Raw genomic sequence first — 16,568 nt, 5'->3', positions numbered from 1 at the left:
AGGGATCATAGTAGCCTTGATCAAGTTCAACCGTGTCATGAGGAAACTACTGAAATTTAGGGAAATTAAGCAACTTGCTCCAGTTCACACAAGTAAGGTCAGAAATGGGATTTGAACCTAGGACCTCTGACTCTTGAGTGAGGGCTTTTCCAGGTCTGTAGATCTGACTAAGTCACCCCCCCTACTCAGTAAACTAGAGTGGCTCCTTGTTACCTCCAGGATCCAAATAGATGTGCTGTTTGGCTTTTAAAGTGCTTCATAACAAACACTGCCCTTTTCATTCTAGCCTTCCCACACCTCTGCTTCCTTCCATGTATTCTGCATTCCAATGATACTGGCCTCTTTACTGTTTTTTACCCCTTGGTCTCCATATCTTGGCTTCCCCAGCTTCGAGTCTTAACTAAAACTCCCACCTTCTGCAAGGAGCCTCTCCTGCTTCCATACTCTTAGCGCTTTCCCCTAAGATCTTCCATCTACCATCCGTTCTTGCAAATACATAACCTTAATTCTGTCTCCCCCCATTAGGATGTGAGCTTCTTGAGGGCAGGGAATGTTTGCCTTTCTTAGCATTCCTATTACAGGCTTTGTGTCGCTTTGATGTTTGGTGTGCAGTCTTAAGTTATGAGCACATTGGATAAGTTCTTGTGAAACCAAATCAGTCTCCCTAAATGTCTCCCTTTTCCTCTCATCAGCATCATTTGTAGTTGTCTTGTTACTTTGCTTGGAGTTTCCCCTTCCTCTTAAGCCATTTTACCTTTTAGAATTTACCCATGTAAACATACCTAGCATTTCCTGAAAGAGTCTTGAAATCTAGTTTTCTGAGTTTTAGGAGAGGTGCTGATGATACCTAACATTTACTTGCAAATTTCCCTTCTTGGTAAGATGATGTGGCCATATTCCCCTCAGGCTTTCATCCCTTTCACTTGACCACCTCTTTCTTCTGCAGAACTAATTCCATAGTATCAGTAACTTCCTGATAGAACTTTATAGAAAATGAAACTTTGAGCAAGCCTTGAGGAGTTTCTTAAAGTTAATTCTTAGGCACTTCCTTTTTATTATTATTCATGCATCTGGACCACTAAATTTAGGCATTTGCCCAAGGTTGTACATGTAATGCATCTGTTTTATTCCTTGCACTCTTCTAAAGTTTCCCAGTTTTAAGGAATGGATAATTAAAGTAGGAAGTAGGAACGAACTGGCATGTAGTAGTGCTGCATCTCAGTTCCAGACTGTAATGATTTAAAACACTACCTTCTTTTCTTTTTGGAAAAGCAGAAATTCCTAATCTGGTCTTGGTAGTAATTAATGCAGCCTTGTTATACAATTGTGGGAAAAAAATAAACCAAAACCCCCCATTTTTCTTCTAAGTCATTTTTGGCTTCCTATCTCCCTTCAAATCCAAACAGCTCCTCTCTTACCCCTTTAAAAAAATGTGAAACATTTACAGACCAAGTAAAGTTACACCTGTCAGTCAGTATATTTGGCAGGGGACTAGAAATCTAATTAATAATCAAATTCTCCCAGTTTGGTATCTCCAAATATACTCTTTGCTCATGAGATCTCTTGGCCTTTGGCCTCTTTCTTCCATCCATTCCTTGTTGATTTAGTGGCCATACTTTACTGTGGAGGTAAGTGCAGTTAATTAGCAAACACTGGCATTTTGTTTCAAAGGATATTTTCAAGCTCTCAAGATTATGGATAAGAATCAATAGCATCTTGGTCTTGTGTACCTGGCCTGATAGTTAAAAGACCTCATACCCAGATAATGGAATATCAGATCAATCAATGGTGTCTAGTGTAAGTTCTTCTCCTTTCCAAGTCACTAAGATCTAAAGCAGAACGTATCACTCATCACACAGGGAAGTTCTTAGAAGAAATGAGATGCCGTAAAAAAAAAGAAGCATTTAGAGAGCTCTTTCACTCTTAGTCTTTGAAAAACACCTTCTCCCCAAAAGAACTGAACTAAGGAATTCTTGTTCTAAGTTATCTTGAGATAATTTAAGAAACATCAAGGGAAAGAGAATTTAAAATTCCAGCCCCAGTCCTTTGAATTTGAAGTAAAACATTGAAGGAGCCAAGGAATTGTACAATAGACTAAGGTTCCATCCAGTTATATCATTCTATAAGCCAACAAGAGGCAATAACCATCACCAAAGGGTGTTGGGAATCTGTTCGGTGAGCTATTTATGATGCTGTAAAGACATTTCCAGACCTAGTTTCCAAATAAGTGAGTTTTTGCATACTGGAGACACATCAAAGCGCCCTATCATAGACCCAGCTGGGTTTGTCAGAGTTGAGCAAACCAAAGAAGGGAAACACAACAGGGGCTGGCAGCCCAATCTTCATTCCTGTGAAAAGCACAATCTCTGCCCTTTACTGGAAGGCATGCCTATTAGAAGGTTTCCGTGCTAGGTTTCATAAATGCTGCGGTGAGCGGAGGTCTTTCTCATTGGGTAAAGAATGGGGATGAAAATTGGACTGTCACTGACTAAAAGCCAGGTGTTTGTGCCTTCAGTACAAACATGTGCTGTAGATACCACATGAAAGTATGACAGGGTGGGACTAGATGCATCTTTCTTGCTGTTAGATGTTTTCCTTGGGGGTTTTCCCCCTTCTGCTCCATAAAACTCAAGCATCTATGGTTTTGGCCAACTACTTTTTTTTTTTTTAATGGGGCAATGAGGGTTAAGTGACTTGCCCAGGGTCACACAGCTAGTAAGTGTCAAATGTCTGAGGCTGGACTTGAACTCAGGTCTTCCTGACTCTAGGGCTGGTGCTTTATCCACTGCGCCACCTAGCTGCTCCTGGCCAACTACTTTAAAACACTTTCTTGTCAGAGACGGGCCCACAAAATAATGTCATCTCAGCAGATATTTTTTTTTTAATTAACAGTTTATTAGAATGACAATGAACAGTTTCATATCATAGAGGGAGGGGGAAGGCATAAGATCTTTAACAATAGAGGTACTATGCTTACCAAGCAGGTGCTCTTTTCATAAGAATAAAAAAGTTAGGAAAAAAACCCTCTAAAACACTAAATACATACATGCTCTTACATAGCTATTCAAAGGCCAGGCTTGGTTGAGAAGCAAAGGAAATGAAAACACAAGCAGCCCCCACCCCCACCCCCCAAGAGTCAGTCACAACTTGGATGTGACAGCGAAGGTGGCTGAAGACTGATCACATTGGCCATCTCTAACCACACACTGAGAAAAGGCTTATAATAGCCCTTTAGCATAAAGGTGGCACAAATCATTGGGACCCTCTGAGCCTCCGTCCTCCCAGAAGGCTCAATGCAGAGGAACCCACCTAGAACAACAGCCACAGTCCTTTACTTGGACTAGACTCCTGCCCGCTCTTGTTTCCTGCTGTCAGGATCCAAGCCTACAGAGGAGGCTTTGGGAGGTACCTGGTATAAAACCACCAAACCATGGAACAAGGCTTAGGACTGTCTGTGCTCCCAAATTTTCACAACCGCTACTCTCTTGGTAGGAAGGCCTTTTCAATTCTCTCCAGAAATTAAATAGTTATGATCCATCTGACTGTTCTAAGAAGTTACTACATAAATATGAAAATACTGATATGCTAGAGTACACTTCACTTTATCATACAAAAAGAAAAATTAATTACTAATCACTGAGAATTTTGCAATCCAGTTTAGAACATGACAGGTCTACCTTTACCTGATTGATAGGATTTGATTCCCAGACAACTTTTCAAAATTACATTTTTCTCCACTTATTTCATTCTCAGTTCAGTGATACTTATCTAGATTGTTCTGCAATTGGCAGGAGCCCCCTAACAGGATGATTTTCTTTTGGCCCCTTCCCTCCAGAACAAGTAAAGATCCTTAAAACATTTCACAGGAGCACAGGTTTCTGAGCTTCAGGGGACTTGAGAGGCCATTAATTCCAACCTTATGTACATAGATGAGAAATCATTGTGCAGTGAATTGCCTTATCTCCTTGTTGCGTTTGAATTTTTCTTACCTAAACTGGGAACACACCTGTATTTTGATGCTTTCCTTTCTCAGCCTGTCTCCTCTATCTACCCAAGTTCATTTTGAAGTCAAATTGCAACTTTGGACCCGTTTTACAATGGAGCTCCATGCTCAATTTTGGGGTTCCTTCCCTTTGATCTCCCAGCCTTGTTATTCATGGGAAGAAAAGTATAGCCCCCCTCTTTGAGGAACTCTGTAAGGAGGAAGTAGACTGGCCTATTACAGGCGATAGCCCTGAAAAACAGTGATCCGTCAAAGATCCTTATAAATGTCACCTCATATTGCTGAAGCTAAGAATGAAGTCAGATGTTTGCGTCCTTAGCAGAACTGCATGCACACTATTTGTGGGGGAGAGGAAGGAAATTGTGGGACACAAAGTAAATGTACAGAGGACTAGAAAATAGCCAAACACTAGAAAACTGGGGTGGGGCACAGCGGCATGAGTAATAGTACACACTGCAATTTATTAACAATAATTTTTAAAACTCAATTTTAAAAAAACAACAGTATACACACAAGGACAACTGTAAAGTCTGCCAGCAGCCCTGGCCCTCGTGTGTCATAACTCCTATTATAAGGAAGATCAAAATACCTGTCACTGACCAGAGAGTTGTAGCCAAAAAAAAAAAAGTCTCCTCTCCTAAGAAGCCTGCCAAGAGGACAGCCAATTGAGATGATAAATCCAGTATAGACCAATAATATAAAACAGGCTGGGCCATCTACCTACATGTGTGCGCTACATGTATCTTAAGTTACAAGCTATAGTTGTAAGGGATGGGAAGGTAGTGATGGGTGGGAAAAAAAACAACCAACTTCTTTGGAGATATGACCACTACAGCCTATGGCCCGCTGCCCCTTTCATTAGTGTCAATACAAACTGCAGAATCATGGCATGTCATGTACATTGAGAATATAAGGGAACGTCATCCTTTAAAATGTTACCTGTACAAAATACATGTAAAACTGCAGCACAACATATTCAACTGTTAACAGTCCCCAAACTCTACTCGTTCCTCAGCTCTATCAATTGTTCTTTAAAAAGCAAAAACCAAAATGTGCAAATGTCATGTCACATCAGATATTCAAATTAGGAAAACTTTTTCAACTGAAAAAGCTGAAATAAGAATGAGTACAAGTATCAGAGTCCCCAGGACATCCTTTCTTTCTAATGATACTGCTTCCCAACCTACCTTTTTGTAAATTGATTTTAGAGATGATGCCCAAGTTTCCCCCTCTATAGTCTAATCTTTAAAATCGGGGAGAATAACTTGGGAGAGTTCTTTTAAAAAACAGCCACCACCACCTAAAAATTTTGTACTATTCAGAAGGAGTTGCCATTTGGGTTAAAGTACCCCATGGCCCTATGGTTCTACTACATCATACAGATATCTCCCCAAATTACTGTTTGGACACTTTCTATAACCAAGCTGTGTCTAAGGGCATGCACGAACTGAGAAGGTAGAGGATACCTGTGAAAACAGGAACTAGAGCAACAAGTGAGTTATCAGTACCTTCCAGCAAGGACAGAATAACAGCTGAAGAATGCCAAGGCTAATGAACTACATACGGCTTTTGAAAGGCATCATTGAAGCTCTGCTAGCAAATGAAATGAAAAGTACACACCACTTATCTCATGTCACAAACACGAAGCACAAACATAGATACCTAAGTGGCTTCCTGAATTGGTCAGAAAGCTGGCTTTCTCATTTCTTTGTCAGGCATGAACCCTGATACTCTAGTGCCCAATTCTCTCCAGTGAAGCCACTGGATTATATTTGCTCTGGGTACCAATATAGAAGAACCTCTTCAAGATGACAGGCATAGATCTTGTTAAAAGCTCCTTTATCACCATTCCTAAGCCCTTTGGGGTCTATGGAACTCGCGCATGGAGCTGGGAGCCCATCCACTTTTGGAATCCTGTTCCCAAAGCATCCTGGACTCCTAACATCAAAACCCGGCACATTTGAGGTTTTTGCTTGGCAGAAGTAGAGATTTTCCCACCTACACACCCTCACCTGCCTAAATAAAGAAGTATTTCCATAGGAAATCCTTTTTTTGTTTTCCCTGACACAAATCCATGCAAAAATCCTGGATGAGACATTTAAGATGGCAATAATCAGATAGCAAAGAATAAAGTATGGGTTGCAGATGACAGTACAGTCTGCTGTATACTACAAAAGGTCACTGAGAGGGGAAAGGGGTTCCTTTTTTTCCAGTTGAAAGCATTTATTTATAACAGTTTATTCAGCTAGGTTTCTACCAGCAAGAGTGCTTATTCCACACTCACTACTAGTGTTGCTGTTGATCTACAGATATTTAGCTAGAGAATCTCATGGCACAGGGAAAAGATGACAGATCCCTTTACACTAAGCTTGTTATTTTCTGAGGTCTAAGATTTCAAAGTAGGCTTTTCTATATGCCCATGCTTGATCTGAGATGCTATGAGATGTCTGATCAATTCACAGGTATGAATTAGCTTCAAAAAGGGTTGGGTTAGCATCTCCCAAACACAGCTTGGGAAAATTTCACCTGCAACAAGTAATGGCTACAAAAAAGTGTACAGCTCCTTCCTCTTCCTCCTCCTCCTCCTCCTCCTCCTCCTCCTCCTCCTCCCTCTCTCAGGGACTTTCCTGTCAATGTATTAACTGAGGAAAATTTAAAAAATAAACATTTATAAGAAGATACAATAAAATGTTAATTTAATTAATGCAACTGACTACATTAAACAGTGATGGCCAGATGCATCAAGATATGGAGTGAGCTCTTGGAAATGACTGAAAACCCACTCAGTGTAGTGCTGTTCTAGCCAAAAACAACTACTGCAACATTAAAAACTCATGACATATGTCCTTTGCTTCATGTAAATAGTTAATGTAATTCAAATCTCTTTGAGATTAATGTGATAATAAGAACTATACATCGCATATGCACAGAACCTAGACTGGTCTTTCCAACTTTTTAAAGTAAGAAACAAAAAACAAGGCAAGCTGTGGAAGAAGGTAATAATGGTTCTCACTGACTTTCCCTACCGCCCCATTGGTGCATGAATCCTTGTTTCTACTGCATACACTGCCTCCTTTCAGCAGAGAGGACAGGGAAGACATCAAAGGTGGTCTGTCCACAGTACGGCATGCTGAAGAGACGAGTCTCGGGAATGCTCAGCTGAAGTGTCCCTTCTTGCCAAACGGCCTGGAGGATGGGGATGGGAAAGCCAGAGGACACAGTCCCCCTCTCCACTGCAAACCCAGCGTTTCCTCCTAGCAATGCCTTTTAAAGAAGAGTTTCTATTTTCCATCCTAGACAGATGGGCATTTCTAATCAGATGGTGACCCCCACAGAAAGCCATCACTGAAGGAGGACAATGGGGAGGAGGCAAGGGGCGGGGGAAGAAAAGGGACCAACGGGGGATGCAAAATACCACCTTCCAGCTTCAAGACAACTGAACCAAAGTCTGTTTTCACCAGTATGATGAACATGTGCTTTGAATCGGCTCTATGGCACCTCATGCCATATTCCAAATTCCTAATCTTGATCTGCAGAAGTGGTCGAGTTGGATGGTTTTTTTCAAAACTACCTCTGTGTCTGGTTGACTTTTTCTAAGTGTGTCAAGATCACTTTGGTTGAGGAGAAACGTTTCTTCTTTGATAGGTGTCAGTTAAACAGGCTTCCCATTTTGAATGAGTCTTAGATTTTCCTACCTCCCTCACCACCCCTCCCACCACCACCATCACCAGCACCTCTACCCTCCCCATTCCCATTCCTTATAGATGTCTCTAAGATACACTAGAGCATCGAATGCTAGGGGAGCCCATCTGGGTGAGGACCTTATCCAGCCACTGGAGAGGACCATTCAGATGCAGCTCAATCCAACAGGGGGTGCTGGTCACAGTCTGTCTCCTATAAGGAAAGGACAAAGAAAGAGAGACTTTCAAAACTGAATATATCCAAGGGTCTCATCACAGTCCAAACATTCTTTTCTGCTTAGGTGACAGCCTTCTACAGGAATCCAGTCTTACCACACTTTGGACTCTGCTCAGGAGGAAGACGCCAAAGAAACAGAATAAACTCCTCTAAAATGAACTGGGGCTTGGGAGGGGGAGGGGTGCAAGAAGGGAAGCTCTACTGACTAAACTAATAGCTCTCAGCAAAGAGGGGAGCCGAGAGTTATCTCCACCAGGAGAATAGATTCCCACCTAGCCCAGTAATCTCAGCAGCTTCTAAGTGATAGGGATTCCTAACTTTTGAATTATCCCCAGATGGACAACTACAGGTATTCTCAGCTTTCCAAACCTGGCTTCAAGACCGAGTGGGGTGTTGAGATTACATGCATTCATCTGATCCAAGTATTTCATTGTCATTAGAACAAACTGCCTGTCAATCCTAAAACTTGCACTCAAGTTCCCTATTACACTAAAACAATTCATGTCTACTGCATTATTTTGGAAATTCTTACGCGGACTGAAGTAGAGAAACCCATGGAACAATTACTGGAAAAAATCAAGGCACACTACACATTTCTTTTCCCCAAAGCACTTTCTAAATTGGTGCCGAGAGATGACGCTGCTCTGAGGCAAGCTCCAAAAGGCTTCCTCTGAGCTATAGCCATTTGTAAGGGATTCACGTGGCTGCCAACTCAAGGTGAGAAGACTAGGAATTCAGGCCTTTGGCTGCTCAGTAAGAGTCGTAACCTAATTTTCTCCTTGGCATGCCTACAGCAGGAAAGCAGGATTGTTCTGGGAAGGGGCCACACCCTCAGTCCCGTTAGGTAGACTAAATGGGGTTGGCAGCTGGTGGTGACAGGGTGTGTGTACATGTGCCTGTAGGAATGGGTGTGCTGGCAGTGTCCTCTGTGTACTAATATGGTACCTTTTAGGGAAGGGCTTTCACCTTACACAGCCTTTCCCAAATACACTGGGTAAAAGGATAGTGATTTAGCACCAGTTCCTTTGAGCATCCCCACTTAGAGGCACCACTGACGAAGGAGACTGGTCTGGAGAAGGATCCTCAGTACGCCCTGTCCACCCCCTGAAGTCAAGCTCAGTTGTGTCAGGTCAGCAGCTACAGACACAAGAGAGGCAACGCTGAACTTGGAACTGGGTGTTTTCTAGCTCCGTGTTATTTTCCTACCTTGATAACCCCATGTCCACATCTCCAACTCCATCTCACCTTCCACACAGTATTTCTAATTCCCTATCTTTATACCTACCATCAAAACTGCTGGCAGCACATGGGCTGATGGGTTTCACCTAGGTTAATTCCCTATCTTGTGTTACTTTTTAAACAGGCCTTTAGGCATTTGGCTAGAAAAGGAATTAGCCAAGAGAAAAGCTCACAAGGTCAAGACACCTTGATTGTTTGAATGGTCAACTGTCTCCCATCTTGGTTTACAGAGGGACCCCAGGAATCAGACATGATTCACAATAATCAGTTCCTTGCACAAGCCGTGGTTCTGTGCTCCAGGCCACTAGGGAAAAGAAAGGAACCAGCAGCTAAGGTACGGTAAACTCAAGATGAGGGGTTTTTACTGACTGAAATACTCTAATGAGAATCTAACTTTCCATAAGTCATGCTCATCTGGATTTCATTATAAGCTGTGGCCTAGCGCCAATAATGAAATGGGTTTGGCCAGGGTGCAGAATGACTGCAAAACAAAATGGACTCCAAACATCTGGAAAAATGAAGAGAAGTAGAAGAATGACTTGTGAGGCACTGGCTCACAAAGCCCCTGCTTTGGTCCCTCTGCTGCTGTCTGCTCTAAGAGATAGGGACTGGAAGGAGGAGAATGGGGAGCATAAAGAAGGGGGCAGTAGCTCTATATCTGGGAATTCCTGCTCTGCTTAGATGCTGTTAAAAAAAGATGTGAATTCTCAGGCCTGAAGCTGAACAATCTATGGATCTATGAGAAATTTAAAGCAACTGACTGCATGCTAAAATGACATTAATTGGCTTCTTGTCTGGGTTCCCCTCAGAGCCACCTTCAGAAGCATGCAGTTCCTGAGCAGTTTTATTTCTCCCTTCACAAATGCTAATCCCACCTTCCCATCACCTCTGTCGCTCATTTTTCACATCCTTCTAAGACCCATGGCTCATACTCCTAAGTGCATTCAGTTTTCCCAATTCTCATGTGGAAGAGCCAAGGCAAGGGAAGGAAAGAGAACACAACTTGTTGGTGAGAGGCAATTTTAAAAGCATTTTGGTCAAAATGTTGTATAATGGGAAAGAACAACTAGGCTGAGATTCTGGAGGTCTCAACTCTGGTCCTACTATCTTCACGACTTTGGGCAAATACCTTCCCCTCTCAGAGTATCCCTTTCTTCCTCAAAAAAATGAAGGGTAATGGACAAGGTAACTTTCTTAAGGCCCCACCAACCTTGACATTCTCGAATTCTATGATTCCCCCTTAGAGATGTGCACCTTGGAAAGTAAAGCTCCAAACCAAAGAAAGACCTGACCTGTATTCAGCTCCCCAGCCTTTGACAAAGCTCATGCGGATTGTGCACATCCGAGTCAGCTGGTAAACAGCCTCAAAGCCCTGGTTGACAGACTGAGCCAGCAGAGCTGCGAACTCCTGGTTATTGAATATCTTCAGGTTGCATCCTGCCAACAAAACCAAAATGTTACCTTTTTTACTCAAGACAGTTTGGGCTGAATCTTCTTCCCTACCAGGTAAACTCTAGGACACCCAGACTAGCAAAGAGTCTTGGGTCAGGAGTCAAGAAAACCTGAGTTCAGATCCAGCTGCCTGACACTAGCTTTGGGTGACCTTGGGCAAGTCACTTAAATCCTCTGCCTCAGTTTCCTCAACTGTAAAATGGGGATAATAATTAACACCTCAAGGTGGTTGTAAGAATCAGATATTTGTAAAAAAAGGCTGTTAGTACAATGTTGGCACATGGTAGGTATTACATATACAGTTAAATCTCCATAAAGTTTTTATTGAAAAGTTATTACATGCTCAGTCTTATGTTTGTGTATGTGTGTATGTGTGTGCATGTGCTATATAAGAAGTACAAAATATGATCCCTGCCCTCAAGGATCTTACATTCTGTTTGAGACAAGACATCCATAGGAAACAATTAAAGAATACATTGGTATGGAATTAAGACATTAGATTGCATAGTAGAAAGCACTGTGAGGGATCAGAGCAAGGAAATATCATAATGGGCTGGAATGGTCAGAGAAGGCTTTATATGGAAGGAGTGGGCCCAATCCCTGGTTGGGATTTGCATCAGTAGAGGGAAAGGGGGAGGCAAAGGCATCAAGGATAATGAAATTATGATGAGGTCCACTTCTACAGAAGACAAAAACCTTATTGTTGGCTTATAGATTCCCCTGTAATACTCCATATTCCTGAGTTCAACTCTAGCCTCAGACACTTACTAGCTGTGTATCCATCAATCAGCGTCATTCACATACATTATCTCATTTGAGCCTCACAACAATCCAGTGAGAAAGATCACACAGGTATTACCTCCATTTTATACATGAGGAAACCAAAAGAGAGGGAGGTTAAGGGACTCCCTAGTGGTCACAACACTAATAAATCCCAGAGCCAAAACACAAACTCCAAACATGTGACTATAATCCCAGAGTTCTTTTCTGCATTCTAGTACTGGTCACATCACTGTGTAGCCATGACCACACTGGTTACTCATTCATAAAATAAAGGCGCTGTACTTTGTGATCTCTGATACCCCTCATGGCTCTAAAATCACACTATTGTTGGAGTCATATAATCAAAATGCCCAGAGGAGGCCCAAGAAAGGAGTGTGATGCAGGGCAAAGAACACTGGGTTTGGAGTTGGAATCTGGGTCTAAATTCTGGGGCAGTACCTGCTGATGTTGTCTACCTCTCTGAGCTTCAGTTTTCTCATCTGTAAAATAAAAAGGTTCAACCCAATCCAATAAATATTTAGCAAACGCCTACTATGTGCCTAACACTGCCAAGTGCTGGAAATAAAATTAATAAAAAGACAGTCCCTGTCTTCAAGAAGCTTATAATCTAATGGGAAGAGACAATACACAAAAGGAGGCAGGAGAGGGAGGGAAGAAGAAGGGAGGAATGGAACAGCAGGGTGTATCTGGTTCCATAGAGCTGAAACCAGGAAGAGCAGCTGATGCAGAATGGAGCGAACCAAAAGGTCCAGTTTCTGCCCTCTATAAAAGAAGGCACTGGTACTCCACCCAGAAGTCATCCTACCAGAGAGGAGAGGAGGCTGAGGGAGGTGGTATTAGTCAGGGCTTGAGTTAGCAGTATGGTAGGGCAGCTAGGTGCACCAGGCCTGGAGTTAGGAAGACCTGAGTTCAAATTCAACCTCAGATGCTTTCTAGCTGTGTGACCCTGGGCAAGTCACTTAATCACATTTGCCTCAGTTTCCTCATCTGTAAAATGAGCTGGAGAAGGAAATGGCAAGCCACTGCACTATCTTGGCCAGGAAAGCTCTAAATGGGGACAAAAAGAGTCAAGACAACTAAAATGACTGAACAAGTAAGAGAGGTAATGAGCTTAACATGGGAGGGGCATCTTAAAAGTTGAATCAAATGTCCTCTAAAAATCCCTTCTAGATTCCATTAGATTGTGAACTCCTGGAGGGCAGGGGTAGCCCTAATGATATCCCCAGTGTTTAGGACAGTGCCTGGCATATAGTAGGCTCTTAATGTTCATTGACTAATTGAGTGGTAAATACAGGAACTTCTGATGTTCACTTCTGGCTGACATAACCGAAGAAAGCTTCAGTGGAGGAGGCAGTATTTCATATGGATAGCAGAGAATGAAGAAAAGTGTGGAGACCAGCAAGCATGAAACATTTTTTTAAAGGGTGAGCATGGCGACTTGGCTGCTACTTATAATTTAATTCAAGTGGGCATTAGGACTTTATCCTGTGGGCTTAATTAAACTTTACACAAAGTCAAGAACAACCAACTCTTTGCCTAGTTTCCAAGGCTTAGTCTGCTGACAAGAACCCAACCATTTCTCTGGCCCTCACAGTAGAACAGAAGAGTGTGTAATTACAATGGAACACCTCCACTTGGAGGGGATGGGAACAGTAGATAAAAGAGGGCACAGGGAATAGGTTTTATGATCGATTCAGCTGACAAACCAAAGCAAGTCGCAAGATCTAATTTCATGCTGATCCAGGGCATACAAGGGGTAGAGGGAAAGTGAAGTTTGATGCATTGATAACTTGGAGGCTTTATACAGGGAAGGCTGGCTCCGTTGATATGCAAACTAAAATGATAACACTAGGCTCCAAATTAACAAAGGAAGAAACCTGGCAGATGGGCCCCCAGAAGCTTCTGTTTCTACACAGCCAGCTAGAAACCCTCTAGAAGTTTGTGTGTGTGTGTGTGTGTGTGTGTGTGTGAGTGATTCTTTAGTTAACTGAAGAAGGGCTTTTAATTCATCTGCCATAGAATGAAAGATCTCTTAAAAGGTGGGCTTAAGGATGCATTTAGAGAAGGCTGAGGAAAGAGGAAGGGGAGAACTAGTATCAACAAAACCCCTTTTTAGGGCAGCTAAATGGCACAGTGGATAAAGCACCAGCCCTGGATTCAGGAGGACCTGAGTTCAAATTTGGCCTCAGACACTTGACACTTACTAGCTATGTGACCCTGGGCAAGTCACTTAACTCTCATTGCCCCACCCAAAAAACCCCCAAACAAACCCTTTTTACTGAAATATCTACCCCCTACCCCCCCTTTTTGGAGTACCAAGAATATGTAAACCAGAGAAACAAAAACAAATGATAAAAATCCCCAGAGGTGAGAAGCAATGTCAGAACACACCAACCTTTCATCTACTAACTAGTAGCACTAGGAGCCCTCCAGTCCACACTCTCCCCCCTCCCCTTCAAGAGGAAAACAACAACCAGAAGAACTGATCAAAAACTGAAGTGGTTCAAGGGAAAAGAGAGCCAGGAACTCTGAGTTGTAAAGTATCTTGCAGGCCATCTACCTGAACAAGAATCCCCCTCTACCTCTTCCCTGAATGGGGGGGGGGGGAGGGCACAAGGGCAAGAGACCCACTGCTTCCAATACAGTCCATTCCACTTTCTGAAAGCTTGTAACGTCAGGAAGTCTGGCCTTACAATGATCTGAAGTTGGTATCTCTATTGTTTAGTCATTTTTCAGTTATGTCCTATTCTTCGTGAACCCATCTGGGGTTTTCTTGCAAAGATGCTAGTGTGGTTTGCCATTTCCTTCTCCAGCTCATTTGAGAGATGAAGAAACTGAGGCAAACAGGATGAAATGCCTTGCCCAGGATCACACAATTAGCAAGTGTTTAAGGCTGGATTTGAATTCAGGTCTTCCTGACTCCAGGCCTGGCACTCTATCCACTGTGCCACCTAGCTGCCCTTGATACCTCTACAACTTCTGTTTTTCCCTTCACTTCTGTTCCTGCAGTTGCCAATAGCACTTCTCCCCAACCCCCCCCCCAAAAAAAATCCAGGCTATTCTTAAATTTGTATTGCAAACATCATTCCAACTTGCCTGTTTTCTGGGACTTTTAAATTGTTTCTTTCTCTGCAAATCTGCTAATACCAGTACAAAAGGGGAGACAAAAATGTATTTATGCCACAAACTGAAAAGTCAGACACCCTAAGTTGTGAACAAGGGAAGGACAAGGTAGGGTGCTAGGTTTTGAGGCAAAGGAACCAAGTTCAAATTAATACTTTGCCACTTAACTATCTTTGGGATTTGAGCAAAGCAATTTCTTTGGGCCTCAGTTTCCTCATCTGTAAAATTGAGGGGGGTCAAATCAGATGACTGTTAAGGACCCTTCCAAGTCTATGTCAGTGATACTAGGATCTCCAGCAACCAGCCTGAGTCTCCCCTGAGTTAGGCCCTTGTCCTCATCCAATAAGATATATGACTAAGGGGATCTTGAAGACTCCATATGGCCTGCACTGTCAGCCAATAGTTAATAAGCATCTCTTTTGCACATGATACTGTGCTGGTCACTGTTTAAAGACAATTCAATAAATGCCATTTCTGCCCCCAGGGAACTCCATGAAAGCACCCAAGGAAACCCTCCAAGAAGGTCGAATCAGTGAGAAGGCCACTGTGCAAACACTGATGGGGAAGAAAGGCTGAACAGGAAAGAAATGCACTCAGATACCCTCTGGTTTTCAGAATAGGGGGAGGGAGCTGGGGAGGGCCCCTGGGCTGAATTACCTGGTGGAATCTTGCAGACGGTTGCCGGGTGCCAACCATAGCGCTGGTTACAGTTGGGGGACTGGACAAAAATGGCACTGTCACTGAGGCATTCGGCAAAGACCTCCCCACCGATGTAATAGAGCCGCACTCCTCTGCCTACGGAACAAACACCAATGGAAATGTTTAGGTTTCCCAGCACCACTTTGGACACTGTTCATTGTCCAAAGCACAGCCGCTGTCATCCATGTCAGTCTGCAAGACAAACTGTGATCATGGATTTTCACACTCAGAGCGCCAAGTACATGTTCTCCCCCCTTTCCTCAACCCAACTCACACATTCAATTAAAGGCCAAGGGTTACCAGGGTACTTCACCACCACCACCCCCAATCTGAAATGTTCAGCTGTTAAGTTTCACTTCTGTCCCCCTCAAAAGAGAGGAAAGGATGAGGAGCAATTGAAAACATGACTTAAAAGAATGGACAGTATGACTTTTCCATAGCCATCATCCTGAAACAAGCAGAATACCCTATGCAAGGTCTCAGGCAAAAGAGAAGTTCAGTTCACAAAAGACAACCAGCTCAGGAATGGCTCTTTCTGGACATCTTGCCAAACTGGGCAGACCTTCCCCTCCCTTCCAGGTCCCAACTCTTTGGCTATTAGTGGTGACTACTGAATCTGATCACACATGCTTCTCTCCTGACCATCCCTCCCCACCTCATTCCCCCAAAAAACTTTTAAAACTTTCCATTAAAAAAAAAAAAACTTTCCATAGGCTTAACATACAATTTTCCATCTTGTTTTCAAATTCGCCCCAGATGGACAATCTATTTTTAAATTTGTTTCAAATCCAATTACGTAAAGCCTCTAACATGCGCTCTCTCTCTCTCTCTCTCTCTCTCTCTCTCTCTCTCTCTTTCTTTCTCTCTCTCTCTATCTCTGTCTCTCTGTCTATCCCTGCCTCTCTGGCCACAGTGATGTTCTCTGTCTCCTGTAGGAAAGGGTCACCAATCACGTTCCTTGGGAAGAAGAATAAGGAAGAGATCAGAGAAGTAAACCCTAGGTCATATGCTGAGGCAATGAGCATATCAACAATGAGGAAAGGCAGCATAAAGTAAGCTTCCTGTACTCATTCTGCCCTTCCCATTTTCACCACTCTAGTTTTTGTCATTTCTATTGGACTGGTATCTAGGGGACATAGGAGATGCTGATGGGTAGGATTGTAATACAGTTATCTCTTCCACATCATGGGGGGCTAGGAGCATGGTACCCCTATCATATGGAAAAATCTATATACAATTATTTTGCCCTCCCTTCATACCAGAGAAGTCTGAATGATTATGGTATTAAAAGATAAAATGTTAATGTCATACAATACTATACACATATTTTATGCATTTCGGAGTTTCTAAA

The 16,568-nt window shown here is 42.7% G+C and overlaps 1 protein-coding gene across 2 annotated transcripts in view; it reads right to left on the bottom strand.

Annotated features, from left to right (window-relative positions):
- Nucleotides 1-6,598: 6,598 nt before the first annotated feature.
- SMAD3 (SMAD family member 3) overlaps nucleotides 6,599-16,568 on the bottom strand; it is a 159,562-nt gene continuing 149,592 nt past the window's right edge. For both annotated transcript variants that reach the window (XM_043984072.1, XM_043984071.1), the window contains exons 7-9: nucleotides 15,176-15,313; nucleotides 10,453-10,597; nucleotides 6,599-7,897 (exon numbers count right to left, since the gene is read on the bottom strand). In XM_043984072.1, the coding sequence (XP_043840007.1) occupies nucleotides 7,774-7,897; nucleotides 10,453-10,597; nucleotides 15,176-15,313 (407 nt within the window). In that variant the 3' untranslated portion in view covers nucleotides 6,599-7,773. The remainder of the gene's footprint in view (nucleotides 7,898-10,452; nucleotides 10,598-15,175; nucleotides 15,314-16,568) is intronic.

The sequence above is a fragment of the Dromiciops gliroides genome, chromosome 2 (genome assembly GCF_019393635.1).
Source record: "Dromiciops gliroides isolate mDroGli1 chromosome 2, mDroGli1.pri, whole genome shotgun sequence".
NCBI classification, from domain to species: domain Eukaryota; kingdom Metazoa; phylum Chordata; class Mammalia; order Microbiotheria; family Microbiotheriidae; genus Dromiciops; species Dromiciops gliroides.
Note: the sequence above shows the minus strand (reverse complement) of the source record. Positions and strands in the feature narration are given on the sequence as shown.